Source organism: Centropristis striata, chromosome 5, assembly GCF_030273125.1.
Source record: "Centropristis striata isolate RG_2023a ecotype Rhode Island chromosome 5, C.striata_1.0, whole genome shotgun sequence".
In the NCBI taxonomy this organism is placed as follows: Eukaryota; Metazoa; Chordata; class Actinopteri; order Perciformes; family Serranidae; genus Centropristis; species Centropristis striata.
In genome coordinates, this window is record NC_081521.1 from 19725262 (window position 1) to 19744934 (window position 19673).

General features: G+C 37.2%; 1 protein-coding gene across 1 annotated transcript in view; it reads right to left on the reverse strand.

Annotated features, from left to right (window-relative positions):
• The window catches only part of oprl1 (opiate receptor-like 1), a 106390-nt gene that overhangs the window by 22785 nt on the left and 63932 nt on the right, over positions 1 to 19673 (reverse strand). The window contains exons 3-5 of the mRNA XM_059334234.1: positions 10801 to 10888; positions 8858 to 9040; positions 7427 to 7517 (exon numbers count right to left, since the gene is read on the reverse strand). Of these exons, the coding sequence (XP_059190217.1) occupies positions 7427 to 7517; positions 8858 to 9040; positions 10801 to 10888 (362 nt within the window). The remainder of the gene's footprint in view (positions 1 to 7426; positions 7518 to 8857; positions 9041 to 10800; positions 10889 to 19673) is intronic.

Sequence of the window (19673 nt, forward strand, 5' to 3'; positions counted from 1 at the left end):
CCATAGAGCTACAGGATGTATATATATAGAAAAGAAATACAAGACCACAGTGAAAACTAAACTATAAGGGTTCGTATGATATCCTACAAAATACAACAGGTCTCTGTCTCATCCGTTTGAAGTGAAATAGTACTGTTGCCTAAACAGAACCAACTACATGGTTAAGGTTAGGTAAAAGAGCAGGGTTTTGGTAAAAATAAGTGCTTCCATAAATAACACATGGATGCTATTGTAAAGGTCACGTAGAAGATGACATTGGATGTGATGCATATATATATATCAAAACTGATTTACAGATTAACTTCAAATAAAAACTTTGACTTTTGGTCATAGTCCTGTGTTTGCTGGACCAATCCACCACCCCTCTCGCCCAACCAAAAGGGACTTTTTCTGCTTTATAGACTATAGAGTTATTTATAGACTGCAAAGCCCTATTGAGGCTAATTTTATGGAGCTAGAAATGTGACGTGTGTGTTAATTGAGGTATTGAAAATAAAAATTGGCATTGAAACAACAAGTTCTGTCACTCAAAATGTTCGGTAACGCTTTATATTAAGGTCCTTGTAAAAACCATTAATTAACAAGTAATAAGGCCTTTGTAAGTCCTTACAAGACGCTTATTAACATTATTGTGTGTTTATAAGCCTATATAAGTGTTAGTAATTAAGGATATTATAATACAGCTAATAGCAGGCTATAAGAGATGTATAATAAGAACATTAATAAACGCCTCATGAGTATCTTATAATTCTTCATAATACCATTACAAACACCCATAACCCACAAGTTATGTCTTTGCCATGCCTTTATTAATCTTTTGTTTGCTTATTGATATTAAAATATACTTTATTGCTCATCTATTATAAGTTAACTATGCACTTGTTAACAGTTAACTATGCTTTTTGCAGCTAACGGGATCTAAAGCGAGAACAATGCCTTATTACTTGTTAGATAATGGTTATTACAAGGACCTTAATATTAAGCGTTACCAAATGTTCAACTGAAAAATAAAACACAAACACTTAATAATTACAATCTCACAAATTGATATTTTTATGCATTATGATTGTTTTTTTTTTATTTAAATCTTAATAAATTTTTAAGTCTGTCTTTTTTCATGATTGTCACTGTTCTAGCTCAATAAAATTTGTGATTTTGTGATGGTTTATATATGAATTACAGTGCTGTACTTTGTAACTACAAACAGCTGGTTTTATCTCTCTGTTAAAGTGATGGTTCTTATTTCAAACACAGGTGACCAGCTGAACTTCATTCAGACATGTCAGGATATTTACACAAAGAGCCACAGTACTTACATAATATCTGGCAGCTGGTGCCTCAGAGGGAGGCAGTAACTTGAACGATATTATGGAAGAAGAATAGCGTTCTCAGTTATCTCACAGGCTGCATCAGTGTGGGTTTTTAAAAACATATTTAGCTATTAAAGTCTTTATTAATAAATGCAAGGGACACTTGGCTTCTCCTCTCACAGTGAATCCTCCAATAAATCTTCTTTTCAATTTCACTATTTAGGAGATAAAAAGATCTTATGCCAGTTTTATGATGTCTGACAGCGCTCAAGCAAATATTAAATCAAATTGGCATAATTTTTGTGATTGTACTAAACTACTTCCTCCCATGCCTCATGTCGTTGGGAGAAAGGATTATTTTTTTCATGAAGCGTGTGAAGAATGTCAACAATTTAAATTGGGCTTTTCACAGTTCATATTGGTTTATCTGATGGACTTTATTTTCTCTCTGCAGGAGACGTGATATTAAGTAATGTTTATTAGAGTAGCCAAACATGATGTGAATTTAATCCTCCTATGTGCATGTTTCACTCTGTGCTGCTCAACTGAGAGATGTTGGGAAAAAGTTACCAGGTTTCACTAGAAAATTGTTGTTCTGACATAAATGCAAAGGAAATATGAGACAAATAAAATCATTAGAACATGTATGAAAGAGCTTTAGTTTGCATGTAAACAGGTATCTCTTGGGTTTGACGCTCATTTAACCTTCTGAACTCCACCAAGAAAAAGTAACTAAAACAAAGCCTTAAATGGTGATATTTCTGTCAGAATCTCTTTATTCTAAAATGTCACCAAAATTTTTGTAATAACCAGATCCTGTTAAAATAGAACATTCAATTCTGCTCCTCAGTGATACTGTGAAGACATGATTGATTCTGCTGAGACGAATGGTCACGTGACAAATATTCACAGAAAATCTGTTGACACAGAGCCAAGAGGAGAGGACAGGAAAGGCCATTTACACAGAGCAGAGAGGAGAGGACCGGAGAGTCTGTTTACACAGAGCAGAGAGGAGAGGACAGGAAAGGCTGAACATGGCAATACTTCAATATATAGAATATGTGCAGACCCCTTTTTTCTCCCCATTTTTCATGAAACTTGGAATTTGGAATTTGGAAAAGAGTTGCATATACACAATCAATTTTTATCCCAAGTTCTTAAACAATCATTTATCAATTAAATGCAACATACACTTTTTCTTTTTTGATATATGTCATTATAACTGTGTTATTCTGCAAAAAAGACCTTTTTCAGTTCTTCCCACTTAGCTGCCTACTAGCCTAATTGTGCGTTCAATATGTATAGCAATTTTCCCCCCCAATATGTATGACACTTGTTTCCACTTGGAAAATGGTTGTAAGTATGAATTCCATTTCATATAAAAAAAAAAAAAATGTATCAGAGAAATTCAAGTTGTGTTTTTATTATTATTTTTATTTGTGTTTTTATTATTATGATTTATGACATTAAAAAACTGTTAGTCTGCACAAAAGGCATTTATTGTTCCTGCTTCTGGCTGATGATTTTGCTGATTCCATAGAGCTGCAGGAGTTATATATTTAATTAATAAAATTTTATATTGCAGTGAAATACAAAGACACAGTGAGTAAAATGTAAAAAGAGCAAAAAACGCCCTGAAACTGCTTGTTGCGGTTCAGAGGGTTAAATCTGTTTGGATTCATCACACATTTCCATGCGCTTATGCCACTTTTGAGGCAGTGTTCTTCACCCTGAAACAATATGAAGTGATAAGAAGATGAACCAACAAGACCAGACAAAGAAAGATGAGAAGGAGGACTTCATACAGGCTTCACACACTGACAGAAATCAAGTCTCCTCATGATCAAATACCACTGGGAATGATGAAGTCAGTCGTCGCAATTTGCTGCAAGAGGAGTCAAATAGATCACCAATCACTTTGGCCGGTGTATCATCATAAATGATTGGCTGTCGCACAGGTGCAAAGTACAAATTTTTAATAAAACCGCGAGATGAAGCATGAAGATTAGGTGAACCTGCAGCAGAAGAGCAGCACAGACAAGCTGAACCTGCTTGGAGAGCTTCTGCACCTGACTGACTGACATCTCATTAAAGAAAGTAGAGTTCAGCTCTACATCCTGGGAGGGCTGAAGTCCAGACTGGGTTTAATTATCGAACTCCGGGTGATGCTCCGCTACATCGAGTGCATGGTTTGGATTTGTGTTCGTGGCTGCTGCTGCCAGAGGACCAGAAACAGAGAAAATGAGGAAAAGCAGCGAGGAGAAAGGAGATATTGTCAAGCAGGGGAAGATAAATCCTCATCAGGAGGGTTTGAGGTGGCAGAAAGGATTTAATTATTCTGTTTAATCATCAGTAACATATAGATCAGTCCTGATATGCAGCAATATTTCTCTCCCCATGAATTACTTCCTCATATTTTCTTTAACATGCTCCAAAAATGGCTCAAATTAAAAGTTAAAGTGTTTTTTCTATCACATACATTCACTTTATTGCATAGAAATGTCAGTTTCTTTTTCATGCTTATAGTTAATGTATGGTTTGTACAGTTTATTGGATTAGGGTTCATGTGAAACTGAGTTTCTGCTGATTAAATCCAATTATATTTCCCTCATTTAAATTGATCATATATTTTTCATGTTAAACTTTGACCTGAGAAGGATAGAAACTAAAGTCGGCAGCTAAATGTAGTAGAGTAAAAAGTACATCATATGCCTCTAGAAGTGAGCTACATTAGTAAGTTACATAATATGGAAATACTCCAGGAAAGAACAAGTACCTTGAAATTGTACTTAAGTACAGTACTAGAGTAAATGAACTTATATTCCACCACTGTGACACACGTGCACACACACACACACACACACACGCACGCATGCACACACACGCACAGAAATGGCTCAAATTAAAAGTTAAGGGTTTTTTTATTACATACTTTCACTTTATTGTATGAAAATGTCAGTTTCTTTTTTAATGCTTATAGTTCATGCATATGGTATGTTTTGTACAGTTTAATGGATTAGGGTTCATGTGAAACTGAGTTTCTGCTGATGAAATCCAATTATATTTTCTTCATTGAGTGATAAAAAAAGAGTATGTGTTTTCATGTTAAACTTTGACCTGAGAAGTAGCTAGAAAACTAAAGTTGTCAGCTTAATGTAGTGGAGTACAATAAATGGCTCTAGAAGTGTAATTTAATGTAAGTAACTTACACATACACACGCGCATGCGCACAAATACATACTATGAGGGGCATTTTATGCAAGCAAGCTATACTAAAACGGGTGTTAAGTGTCATGCCACGTGCAAACGTAATGGATGCCTGTACGCACGCTTAATTATTTACTTTATGATGACGGAAATTCGAATGACCCATCGCTATTTGATTTCCACAAACACTACACAACGTGTGCCTGTACGCTCATGCAGAATTGTACTTAACAGTCACGCGGGTCTTCATGTCACGTATTTGAGGCGTAGTTCACCCGTCACGCAGCCGTCACGTAGGCGTATGCGCAACAACGCGCGTGCAGCATCTGCGCAACGCCTACGTAACGCTGGTCTGTCCATTGAAAGCAAATTAAATTTACACACGCACGCTAGAGGTTTGATGTCATTGCATAGGCACTGTACAATGTAAAATGCCTCTCACAACACACACACACAAACACACACTCACATTTTAGTACACACACACACACACTGTGAAAATCAAGGTGTAGTAAAACTGTGCAAACAAACTTTCACTTTATTGCATGTAAATGTCAAGGTTTCTTTTTTTATGCTTATAGTTCATGTCTATGGTATGTTTTGTACAGTATGTTTTGGAAATCCAATTCTATTTTCCTCGTTGAGTGATTTTCAGTCATACATATTTCAGTCAGTGATGATTTTGAAATATGTCGTCATCTGAAGTGTCTGAAAAATACATGGACTTTGTGCTCTCTGCTGATTTGGTTTTGATGAAAGAGATCTTTTTCTATTTTGGTAGAAATAATAGTGCACCTGCTGCATGGAAGCTCACAACATCACGCGTCGTGTGGAGCGTCGTGTGGAGCATCAGGTGTCACATCGCTCGCGCCGCTTTCAAATCTCTGCACTTGTTCGATGGGAAATGAAGGGGAAGAGAGGCGTCTCATGGAAATGTGTGTTGAGCCTATTAGTGAGATGTTGTGCAATAAAGGCGATAAAAACTGGGACAGCAACAGCATTTGTAAATGGGTTCACTCGTATTACACCTCCCCAAGCACTCTGTGGAAATAGAGCTTGAAAACACAGTGCATGTGAGAGCTGCACTGCACTGTTGCACAGTTGTTTAGCACTTAATTAGACATTCACACAATGCATGCAAGGAGATATATGCTGTAAGGCTTGATGCATAATGTATTGCAGGTCAGCACATGCATTACTGCGGTATGTGCACAGGTAATCTTTATCAACCTAGACTAGTGCTCAAAAGTGTGGGTCACCCAGAAAAATGTCTGTTGTTTTTCATGGAAACAAATTGTTTTATTCATGAAGTGAGTTACAAAATGAATCGAAAATACAGTAAAGACATTAACAAGGGTAGAAATAATCATTTTAACCTGTACAAATCTTCACCTTTAACCCTTAATACTCAACTAGCCTGAGGAAGGATCTTTTTTTTTTTTTTCAAATCAGCACAAAACTACAACAGGGTATTAGGGTATTATTATAAGTATGAAAGAAAAGGACCCAGGGGAGGGGGGTAATATTTTGAGATAAAAATTCCCAAATGTATGATATTATGGTGGCAAAAAAGATAAAAGTAGCAGATTTATGAGAAAAAAAACTGGCAAACCTACTAGAAAAAAGGAATCCATGTGCCAAAGGGCATTAGGCCATTTAGTGTTGTACTGCCCGTGCCTAAGATGCTGCTCTCTTTGAAGGATCAATTATTTGTTGATCTGTCGTATTGTATCCTGCTGTACCACAAATCCCATTTGAAGTTCCCATAGATGTAACCAGCGACATCCTTGCATTTGTCCATTGCGTTGTAGTTCCTGATGCAGAAAAGCTATCATCTCATCCACTTTAGTGTGGTGTTTTCTTCTGAATAGGCCCAATTCACGGCAATGTCTCTTCAAAGTCTGGATACTTATGATAATATGGTGATTCTGGGCTAAACCCATGAGTATTTCTTTATTGCTAAATCTGATGCAAAATAAAATTATGATGAAGTCACTCCCTGCAGACATAGTACACGGCAGGCAGCAGCTTCTGTGGTGATGGAGTTCCTTGAAAAACAAAACACTAGCCTATTTTTCCAACTTTTTTTCCTCATAAATCTGCACTTTTTTCACCGATTATTACCCCACTCCCCCAGGGTCCGTATTATTTTTTTTTCATACTTGGCCATAACATGCCGTTGTACGAAACAGTTTTCAGCTGTGCATAACAACATAAAGCTCAGGTGTTTTAATGATCAATGAGCCTTTCAACACTATAAACGTGGATTAACATAATGTGCCACTGGAACACAGGAGTGATGGTTGCTGACAATATATAATAGATATTTCATAAGAAAATCAGCCGTTTTCCAGCTTTAATAGTAATTTACCACATTAACAATGTCTACATTTGCTTTTATTAAAAAAAATAAGGACATTTCTCAGTGACCCCAAACTTTTGAGCGGTAGTGTATACCTGCAGATGAATGCAGAAGAACAGGACAAGATCTGTGTTTTAAAAGTATTTTGATTTCTGTTTTTAGTCTTTGTTAGTCTGTTTATTGTCCGAGAAGTATTTCATATTTGAGAGAGTTGCACGCAGGTAAACAGTCAGTGTGAAGTGCAAAGAGGCGGAACTCATCAGCTGTTTTCTGACAACCATTTGGCTTTTTGTTTTTAGCTCTTTTCATTCTCTGCATTCACTGACAGAGAAACAATTAGTCGTAGTTTCAACTCCAGCTCCGTTCTTGTGTATCAAGTTGATATAAAGACTGTGAACACAAACCAGCAAACAGAAGAGGAAGTCTCGGCCCAGATATTCATCATCAGAACTTAAACTGTCGTCAGTCAAACGGCTGATGGGTTAGGAGATTGGTGTATTTGTAATATAATGTGCTGTACGTATGTGTGGCTGTGTAAATGACTCACTGTTATGCTCTTGCTCCACCTCAACATTTCCCAGGACCATGGCTGGGACTCCAAAGGCCGAGGCCAACACCCACACACAGATATTCACCACCTGGAGGCACAAGAGCAGACAGTTTGGGTAAATAAACTAAAGATTAAGGTTCATCCTTTCTCAAATTAAAAAATATAGGCTAATTCAGCACCAAATGTGTGTAACAAATGGTATCAAGCCAAAAATCGCTGCATGGAAATAGACTTCAGAGAGCCAAACATCAATGTTCTGAACCCTTATTAATAGGTTTAGTTATTTGATTAATTTGGTCATTTTTATTAGAGACGTATGACCAGAACAACTTGAATCACAGCACTGATCTGCTTCTCAAATGAATCTTCAGGTTCCATCCAGTAGGGCTGGGCGATATGGCCAAAATCTACTATCCTGATATAGGAAATTTCTTATCTCAATCACAATATATATCACAATATTGAATATTTTACGATTCACTTGGTTCATAAATTGTCTTTTTGAAAAAACTACAGCTCCCATCTCCAAGGATCAGAATGTAAAGTGTAATCTAAATTACGTAAACCTTTTCGTAACGCAATTCGATCTATACAGCAAGTATTTTTATATTGTTCAGGTGATATATATATATATATATATAGATATTTATATATATAGTGTTATGTCGCCCAGCCCTAGTGCTTGTCAGCATCAAATGAGACTTTAGTTTTGTGTCACAATATCTGTATATTTGTTTTTAGCGCAATATGATGCCAACAAAAGACGATAAATTATTGTATTGAATTACTGCCCAGCCCTAGGTTCCAGCTTTCAGACGATGTTCACCACTTCTATGTGGCATTTACTGTTGACCTGCTATCTCCCCCTTAAAATCCACTGCCCAAAACCCCAAATTCTCTATTAAAGGGGGCAGAATGATCAGAGGTTTTAAAGTTGGTTGAAGAAATGGATGAAATAGGTTCCACTTTTTGTTTTGTGATATCATCATATACAGAAGTGTCCATACAAAGCATATATGCTGTATGTGCAGTTCTGCAGTCTTAGTTAACAAAAAACACTGTGCAGCTGTGTGGTAATTGCACCAGACAATCAGAGTGCTTGCTTTACTTTGAGTCAGCATTCTTGTGCAAATACACTTTAAATTTGAGGAAAATATAAAACATAAAAACAAACAAGCAACTTGGCTAAGTCTTATCACATCTGAGTTTTCATTTCATTTATCATTCTCCTGCTGATCTCACTGCCTTAGACAGAGTTCTGCAATATCCCTTTTGGCAATCATATCTATTGTGTTCCGTTCAACATGACAACAGCACACACAAGGTCACCCTAAAAGGATTCAAGAGGCAAAGTGACAAGTGGACAATAAAGCAGGTGTGAAGGTTTAGAAAAGGTGAATATCTCACGTTTGAAGTGAAACGTCTTACCTTGGCCTTGTGAGGAGTCCTCATGTCTAGAGCTTTGACAGGGTGGCAGACGGCCACGTAGCGGTCCATACTCATCACGGTCAGGGTGAAGGTGCTGGTGAACATGTTGTAGTAGTCGATAGACACCACCGCCTTGCACAGAGCGTTCCCAAAGGGCCAGAAGCCCAGGAACACATCAGTGCCCTGGAAATAAGGAGTGAACATAAAAATAGAGCTGGCTGGCTCTCATATAATACCAGACACTGTATGAGCCAAATAGTGTTTTTTTTTTAAATATTATTATTACTACATGGTCAACTATAACGTTGGAATAATTCTGTTTTGAGACACAATCCTCTGTTAATTGTGGTTTTCATTTCCATTGTGATATGTCTAGAGGAGGTTGATTAATAACATTTTGAGAAGATATACACTTTTTCTGTCAACGACAAATAACATTGCCACAATCATTTCATTGAAAGGGGCATTGGTATTTTAGCCGTTTTTGTTATTTACGGAGGCTGTAGAGGGCTCACTTTTTAGGAATATACTGGAGATACAGGTATCATATGAAACTAAAAGATTTAAGGTATATAGGATAGGACCCGTCAGGATATCGTGTCGGGAAGTTATTGAAGCTGTCATTGTGAGTTTCACTCTCATTGTGGAGAAAAAAAAAGACTGAAGTGAGATGAAAAGACTGAGAATTTTATCAATTCTTGATTGAATTTAATTTTGTGGACACAAAATGCAGTTAAATAGTTAAATCGCAATATATTGTATTGCAATACTCACCATATCACAAAATGCTTAAAATCGCAATAATATCGTATTTTGACTCATTGTGATAAAAATGATATCGTGGGACGGATACGCTGATTCACACCTCTAGACAGGGGTAAAACATATTTTATTCAAACCTTATGGGTAGTATTTTTTTTCATATGTTTCCAATATAATTTGAACAAAAATTCTAACATTTTTTTATTTAAATTTAAAAATCAGAATCATAGACATGCAGTCATACCCATACATATCTATGACTAGATTTGCATAAATATGGAAAAATATTTAAAGAAAAAGAAGGGTGTTTTGGGGAAATACACACTTTCCTTTTCTGCCATATTTCCTTAATTTTATTTACTTGAAGCTTCCGGGAGAAAGTGATTCTTTCCATTACAAAAATCTCACAAATTATATCGTACCATACTCCTATCGATGGAGGGTCAAGCCTAAGTTATTTACCTGTAATGTCCTTTCTGGAGTATGCAAAATAGATGTCTTGTTTTCATATTTATGGATGTTGAATTAAGTAGTCAAAAAAAAAAAAAGATCATGCCGCTAAAAGGTAACTATCATCTCAAATATAGTGACTAATTCTGTGTGTGACTAACTCGGAACAAATGGTAAATTGTGTTTTTTTTTTTTTTTTTTTTTAAAGATTAAAGCATGTAAGTATGTTCAACCCAAAATGCAACAATGATAATGAGCTTAATATGTCATTTTAAGATGAAGAAAAAAGGACTAGTTCAGGAGGCTGTGTAACACAGTGTGACCCCGGCATGTTTAATTATCCAAAAGTGTCAGAATGTAAATATTGTTTATATTTCATCATTAACTCCATTACTTACCATTTCAATCAATATTTAGTGCAATGGTCTTCTTAATCTCTCACAGATCATGGTTCAATGAGGATAATTCACTTGTTTTTCATAACTTATGAACATTGTAAAAGACCTACATATATAATATGATAGTTTTACATGACATATATATGTGAAACGAACCATTTTCATTGTATATGTTGATTACACTTATTAAGCCAAGAAGAAGTTTCATCCCAAAAAAATACTTTTTACTATTTTTTTTTATTTTTAAACTTTGAAATGGGTCAATTTGACCCACAACATAACAGGAGGGTTAAAATTATTTTGTAATTCATTCCATATGTGTTGATGTCTTACCTGGAAAGGTAAAGTAGCCAGGAACAGCGAGTCAGCCAGAGCAAGGTTAAAGATGTATATATTGGTGGCCGTTTTCATCTTCGTGTATCTGCGGGAAAGAGGGAACACAAACGTTAAGCTGGAGGCAGGCAGCTCACTTTACTGGAGGTCACACACAAACATTTAACATTTTAATCTGCAGCCGCGTCAAGCCTGCATTCTGCATGACAAACAAAGGCTCACAGCGGGCTGCAGGTGCCATCAGGATGCACAGCGTCTCTCTGTGAAATGCTGCTGCTAAAATTACTGGTTGAAGCTGGTTAGAATGAAACATGGAGGGCACTTTCATCTAAAGCATCCTGCAGCTGCAGGAGAGAGGACACTGTTAACTTCCTAAATGACCGGTGGTGTTTGTCTTAATAAGAGTGCAGCCAGCAGCGTTCATGGAGCTGCAACTGGTCTGAAATATATGTTTTATTGTTATTTTTATGTAACCCTCTAAAATGTAATTTCTTCAATACAGTCATTATCATTGAAAATTGAACTTTCTGATAGTCCTTGAATGAATCATAGATTACAGATGTTTCCATGAGGGAATGTCACCAAAGTGAAGCTTAAAATTGTGATATTTCTGTTAAATTTACTATATTCTACATGTCTCACAAATAAAGCACTTGGAATAACTAGATCCTGTTAAAAACATTAAATTCTGCTCCTCAACGACACTGTGAAGCCAAGATTGATTCTGCTGATACGAGATGATTATTCACTAAAAATCTGTTTACACAGAGCTGAGAGGAGAGGACAGGAAAGGCGGGAAACATGACAATTGTTCAATATGTAGAATACATGGAGACCAGATTTTCCCCCAACATTCATGACACTTGTGGGCACTTGGAAAACTGTTGTATATATAAATTCCATTTAATTCCATTTTTTTCTATAAATAATTCATTGACAAGACTCCAACTAGGGATTCTGTGGCTTGTGTCTTCATTTTTCCTCTCCCCTCAGGTGAGGTGGTCTCAGTCAGCCTGATGTCAGTCTGTGGTTTGTCTTTCCACTTTCTTTGGTTGTCTTTTTTCTTCTGTGGTTTTGTTTCTGTCAGGTTTAGTTGAGAGTTATCAGCTGGTAGACTGGAGCCCTGCGGTCCACAGGCTCTGCCCCGGGGGTTCCTTTTATTTATATTTCATCTTGCTCAAATTCTATTTTCTTCATTTGGAGGATGCTTTGATATTTTTGGGTCACAAACACACCCGTAACAGATGAATAAAAGGGTTTCTTTTCTGCCTTACAACTCTATTGTTGACTTCTGTCTGTATGAGGTTGTAATAGTGTGAAATATTAGTATGCATCAAAAGCCTGCAGTGTGGTTGTAAAGTGGCTGTGGTGCTGGCTGCTCACGCAAGAAGGCACACTGGAATTGCAAAAATCTTTGTAGTTGCAAATGTAACAAATAATAAAAGTCTAGCTAATAAAGCTCAATTTAATGTATGCATGTTAGTTTTCAGAATACACGCACTGTATATGACCTATATTAATAAAACATTATTAGACCATTGTTTTCTTCAATTTCTTGTTAATTTTAATGCGTAGTACAACTAAAGGTACATTTTTGATATCAAGCCATTTTCCATGTTTTTTTTTTATCATTTGCAAAATCATTATCAATAAAACCATGGGAAATGGCTACATATCAGCTCTTAAAACAAACTCTTATAGAAATTAAGCTATTGCTGGTGTTATCATTATATTCATCCAAACAAATGTACCTTTTGTTGTACTTGGCATTAAAATAAACAAGAAATTGAAGAAACCAAGGGTGGTCTTATCATTTCTTCCATGACTGTATTTCCGACCGCTCAGGAACTGAGTTGGAAAATGAACATATCTATTTGATCAAATAGTAATCCAGTGATATTCACAATAGCTTTAATGAATTTCTTGACCCAAAAAAATGTATATTTTGACACCAAGATTGACTGTCTAAGTGGCTTGGAAGTTAAATTGGTTCCCATAGATTTTATATGGCTGTCATCTCCGATCCGCAATATTGATGAAGTGGCTCCCACCAAAAATTAAAACTTGTGTCCTGATGGAGAACATGTGGAAAAAATGTGGTGCTTTTGTCCGGTGTGTCCTCATTATTTTGTTTAAGCTGCCTGACTGTAGGAATCAGCCTATCAGACCATAAATATCCACAGATAACTTCAAGTCAATCTTAAACAAAATGATACAATTGACAGAAAGAATTAATACGATGAAAAAATAGATAATAAAATAGCCGTATGTTGTGTGAGTGTGTGTCTGCTGCTGGAACTCTTTCTGCTTCAGCTGCCCTCGATAAAACTACAAAAACGCATTGCAGTCGAATATTTCCGCCTCCCCCTCCTCCTCCCTCCCTTCGTTCACTTTGGCCTCGGGCTCTTTTCCACTTTCCCTTTTTCCTAAAAACATCCCCTTCTTTCTTTCATCCTTTCTCTGACTCTTTTTTCCTCATCATGTCCTGTTTTTTCTCTCCCCAATTTCCAATTTTAGAACTCAACACCCCTCTATTCTTTTAGTAGGTCTTTCACTCATCTATTCCCTTGCATCTCTACATCTGTGTCTTTCACTCTTTTATCCTTTCATCCCTCTCATTACCTTCCTCTAACTTTGACTTCTTCTTCTTCTGTGTCTCCACGCCCCTCAGCTCTTTCTCTTTTTCTTCCCTCCCATCCTTCCTGCCTTTGTCTGCATCACATCTGCACATTTTCAGGAAGCTGGATTTAACAGATTCTTGAGGACTTTCTGACTAAAATTAATCAAACAAAGAGACAAAGAATACTCGTTGAACAGCTGCGAGTTGAACACAAGTAATCAAAGCTGTGAGAAGGGCAGAAATAAATGACATGCTGAAGGACATCTTGTTGAGCTGTCATACCAAAACACTTTTTAATTTAATGAATCCAGAAGAAGCTTTTTATCTATTTATCTGCATGTGGGGCACTCGACGCTCTCAGTTCACTCTGAAAACAACTTGCAAAGAATCAAATTAATTAGGCAGTTATTTTATTAGGGTCTGCTCCATCTCTTCATCTCTTCTTTCTCCCTTTGCCTTACTGTTGCTGTCCATCACATCCCTCTCTTCTCTCCCACCTTCCTCCTTCTCTGATCTTCCCTCCATCTCACGCTTCCTCACTGTTTCTTCAGCTTCTTTCCTGCTTCTCTCCCTCTATCTGCCACCTTAAAGCCTCCCTCCATCACTCATCGAGCACATTTCAGCTCCTGCATGCAGTGTTGCCAACTCCTCAGTAAGGAAAGTAGCTATTGGCTGTCCTAAAAGTCGCTTTAAGTCCCTAAATGATGTCATTGCCTTATTTGCACAATTTACCATGTGCATGTAATTGTAATGGACGCTGTAGGAGAGAGGAATAACGATGTGGAGAAAAAGTAAGTAAAGAACACCCAAAATATGTTAAGAACTGCATATGTAGTCTTCTGTCACAATTCCAACCCCTGCCTTTGTCCGGCCTTCACTGTAAAAAACGATAAACAATAACGACTCAATAAGGGTTAGATTGCAGGCAATATTATTAATTCAATCTATGTTACAAGTTGAGTTAATAACAACTTAACAGGAAGTGTCTGTCAATTAAAAACGGACTACCAGTAATTCTATTGTGTTGGATTCATTCAAAATTCTCTTGATTTAGAATTACATACTCATGAAGATTATATTTAATGTGATCAAAATAAGTAGATTCTATCTCAAGCATTTTTATATTAAAGTTACTATAACAACTGCCTCAAAATAAAGGACGCATTTATATTTAAAACATTTTATCAAATATATTAAGTAAAATGAAATGACTACAGAATAATTTATTACAGTGTTGGGACCGGCAAAAGTGATCCAAAAGAGACACCCTGACTGTAAACCAGCCAGCAGCGACTTTGCGCATGCGTGATTTGTCGGCTGGATGCTGAGGGGTTAACATCTCCTGCTCTGACTGCAGCTGGGAGAGACTAATGCAGGAGGACTGGGCTGCTTGTGAGCACTTTGGGGCAAGAGAAGAGTCGCCGTCATTCAGAAGAGTAAAAACGAGTCTCTGAAAGTCTCCAAGTCGCTAGATTTTTCGCTAATTGCTTTTTTGAAAACGAGTTGTTAGAGGGGTCTGAAAAGTCGCTAAATATAGCGACAAAGTCACTTAATATAGCAACAAAGTTGCTAAGTTGGCATCACTGTCTCCATGTCTCATCTTCCTTACTTCCAGAGGTGGGGAAAAAATCGATACAGCATAGTGTCACGATATTTTGCATGACGATATTATGTCGATTCATGGCCGCCAAGTACCAATATTTAGCGTTCAGATTGCCAGCAGGCTGGCAGTATTTTCGCTGGTTTCCGGAGGCCGTAGCAGGCTCACTTTTATACTGGAGATACTGGTATCATATGAAACTAGAAGATCAAAGAATTCTACAGGCAGGATATCGTGTCAGGAAGTTGTTGAAATAATGATGCAAAGTTCGGCTTTTTTTGATATTTCATTCTAGAAAATTCAGAGCAGTGAAGCTCAAAGTTTTTGAAAGTTAAATAATAAAATGCTGCAGTTGTTCTCGTCCATACAAGTTTGATATCAGTTCAGTTCAGTTTGACTGAATACTTTGTTGGTCAGTCTGTGAGTTTGACTCTCATTGTGGAGAAATAAAAGGACTGAAGTGAGATGAACAGACTGAGAATTTTCTCTTATTTGACAAAACAATTCTCGATTGAATTTAATTTTGTGGACACAAAACGCAGTTAAACAGTTCAGCAGTTATATTATTAGGGTCTACCTGATTTCTTCATCTCTCTATTCCTCCCTTTGCACTGTTGCTCACCATCACATCCCTCTCTTCTCTCCCACCTCCCCCTCTCACACTTCTTCACTTCTTCAACTTCTTTCCTTCTTCTTTCCCTTCATCCCTCCTTCACTCATCAAGTACATTTCAGCTCCTTTAAATCTCTCTGTCCATCTTACATCTTCTCCTTTCTTCCCTCCCTATTCCCTCCTTATATCTCCTCTAATACTCTTAATACTCCTCTTCTCCCTCTGCCTTTTTGTCCTCCTCCCCTCCTCGCTCCACACTGCAGGAGAGTCTTCAGAGAGAATATTTCATGGCTGTTCAGCTTTCCTCCCCTCTTTACATCAGGGACCGAGTCTACCCAGCTGAACCTCTTTCTCTCTCTTCTGCAGAACATCTCGTCTTCTCTCTCTCTCCGTACGTCTCTCCCATGTTCTGTCTCACAAACAATATCTCCTTTTGCTCTCGATCTCTATTGACACTAACTGCTTCCTGGTATTCAGCCCTCATCCCTACACCTTCTCCCTTCCTTTCTTTCTCCCTCTTTGTCATTCAGCGAAAGTATAATTGCATTACGATTATGAGTGTAAGGCTCCTGGCAGCGGCAGAGGAGAGAAAGAGGAGAATAAAGAGGACGAGACAAGAGAAGAAAGGACAGAGAGCGGAGCCCTGAGCGATGACAGGCTCCGGTCGCTAAAATACAGTGTGGAGATAAATTCCAACAGAGAGGCATTCTTACAGAGACATATAGAAAGTGTTATTCATGTCCTTTTCATTAAGTTTCAAAGAGGTTGAAACAGCAAGCGAGGAGTTGCATCACCGCTGTTCTTTTGATGATATGGGAACGTTCTGTTTACTGTCCATGTGCATTGAAAAAAACACAGGAAGCAAGAAAAATAAGTGTTGAAATATAAAGGAGAATAAGTTTACGTTTTTAAAGAAATTGGGAAACAGAAAGAAAGTAATAGATCATTAAATGTCATTATGTTTGTACAAGGAAACAAAAAAGGAGCTTTTTGCTTCTGCAGCTTAGATAGTTTTATATTTCCGGGTTGTGTTTGTCGAGCAGAAGGCAGAAAAAATAAATCCAAAATTATTTTTCCTCCTCAAGCTTACTCTGCCTACATCTGGAAGCAAAAACTGATCAATATTTAATTCATAATGAATATTTTCTTTATGAATTCAACTAATCAGTGGACTAACTGGGTCATATATAAGACAGAAGTCCCAACAAGGACATGAAAAAGGTACAAGCTGGTACATCAATTCCATCACAATCAATGGAATACCAAGTTATCAGTCAAAAATTTTGTTAACCCTTTAAAAACCATCCTGCGGGTAGGACTGAAACTTATGTTTTGTTTGAAAGTATGTAAGACATTTCTGACAGTTCTTGAACGGATCATAGTTTTATGAAAGTTTCAAGTAGAAAAAGTGATCAAAACGAAGTTTGAAATTGTGATATTTGTGTCAGAATCGCTTCATTCAGTGACCAAAGTGTCCAAAAATAAACTGTTTGGAATAACCAGATCCTGTTAAAAACATTAAATTCTGCTGAGATTAATAACACCAGTACAATCAGAGGCTCACTGCTTTCACTGTGAAGTTATGATTGATTCTGCTGAGATGAACGGTCACGTGACAAATATTCACTGAAAATCTGTTTACACAGAGCAGAGAGGAGAGGACGGGAGAGGCTGGAAACGTGCAAATAATTCAATATGTATAGCATTTGGAGACCCAATTTTTTTTATCTCCAATATTCGTAACACTTGTTGCCACCTGGAAAAGTGTTGTATATATGTAAATACCATGTCATGTGACAAATATTCCCTGAAAATCTTTTTACACAGGTCAGAGAGGAGAGGACAGGAGAGACTGGAAAAATGCAAATAGTTCAATATGTACAGCATGTGGAGACATATGTTTTTTTCCACAATATTCATGACACTTGTGGCCACTTTGGGAAATGTTGTATATACAAATTCCATTTTATTCAAATGTTTTGAAAATAATTTATCACAGAAATTGAACTTGTGTTATTTATTTTTTTATGATCCCTGTCATTCTAACTGTGTTATTCTGCACAAAAGACATTTTGGAGTTGTAGCTAGCTTCTAGCCATGATTGTGCTGATTCCATAGAGTTGCAGGACTTATATATATATATATATATATATATATATATACATATCTTATACATTGCCGTGAAATACAAAGCCTCAGTGATTAAACTGTAAAAAGGGGGAAAAAATGCCCTGAAATGACTTGTTAGGGTTCAGAGGGTTAATCCGTTTATCAATAGACTAAATACTAATCACAGCATGATCCAATTCATCTCCATCAGTGAATCTGGATCAAACTGCTCCAGCTGTGATCTGAGCGCTCGGCCCTGATGTCTCCCCTCGGCGCAGATTACTAACATTCCTGAAATGCAGCAAAAAACACACTCATTCACTGTCTGTCTGTCTGTCAGCATATAAGGAATCTCTAAAATAAGCATGAAATATTTAGTCATCCATTAAAGAGGGTTTACTGCTTTATGTTCTCCCTCCTGCCAGCTAATTCCTCGGCGCTTTCTCTAATTCTCTTTTGACTACTTGTCCTAGTATAAACACTAAGAACAGCATTATCCTCTGAACTGAATCTAATCTGCCAGCTAATCCCAGCACACTGACTGCAGCTGCCAACCCTTTATACCGGATACTAACTTCATACGCCTTCTCCAAAATAAAAACACTATGTTGAATTGCATTTGCTGTAAGAGTACTTTTAGATTACTGGGCCGTTCCAGTGACCTTTCAGTCTGCAACAAAACAAGCAGCCTCGTCATCCAGATGGTGCGATTCGAGCAGCACATTAATTATACTCTTTGCCATAATTTCCCCTTTCTCCTGTTTATTCCTGTCAAGGACGATGAAAAAAGCTCCACATGAGCGATCGTCCGTACTTCACTTTGTCGCCTTTCAAAGAAAAAGCTCCTGCGTTTGACTCTTCGCACTCATATATCCATGTTGCTTTTGGCTCATTTCTTGCATTTTGATGAAATTTCATCAGTGTTACAATACTGTCTTGAGTTAGAATGCACTTTAGTTGCTCACAAGTAGACATGACCTGCATTATATATCAGTCAGTGACAATATTGAACTAATTGCATTCATGGAACATCTACTTGCAGCCTCTCCTGTCCTCTCCTCTCAGCTCTGTGTAAATAGATTTTCAGACAGTACTTCACTTTGTCGCCTTTCAACGTAAAAGCTCATTTGCCGTATTTTAATGAAACTCCATTGTTCAGCCTATAACAGTGGGGAGCAGGAATCATATTTGGAGAGAAATTGTGTTCTTCTCTGGTGCCACCTGAGACAGATAACATCACTCAGCCAAACAAAATGAACCAAAGAGGGAAACACCCAGCTCACTAATCTGTTTCCAACATGACTGATGTGAATCTTATTATTCTGCAGCTACTGTCCCTCTAACAAACAACATCAAAACCTGACAAATCCCCTTCATGTCCTCCTCATCTGTACTGTATTCTTTCCATTTCTCGAAGCAGGATCACTGCAGCAGTATTAACATTTCATGTCATATCAAACAAGTTATCACATTATTTCTCTCTGTATGTTTGCAGCTCTTTTGTCTAGTTTCTCTTTCCCCACTTTTGATTTTTAATTTTTTTTTTTTTTCACCTTTAATCAGCTTGGGACTGTGATTTTGTAATTAATAACAGCAGCTAATGGATTACAGCTATGAACCTCTTCGGAAACATATTTGCAGCAGATAATGAATGGTGCTCAATTTGGTGGTGCACAGTTTGTAATTGAAAGGTTTAAGGTCAAGAATTTGCAATTCATCTCACAGTGAAGGAAGATTAACATAGCACATGGACAAGAAGGAGAACCACAAGCTGAGAGGCAAGACTAATCATGACTGAAATTCATCAGTGTTACAATACTGTCATGACTTAGAATGGACTTTAGTTGCACAGAAGTAGACATGAACTGAATTGTGAATCAGTCAATGACGATATTGAAATATTTGCATTTCTAGAACCTCTAGCAGTGTCTC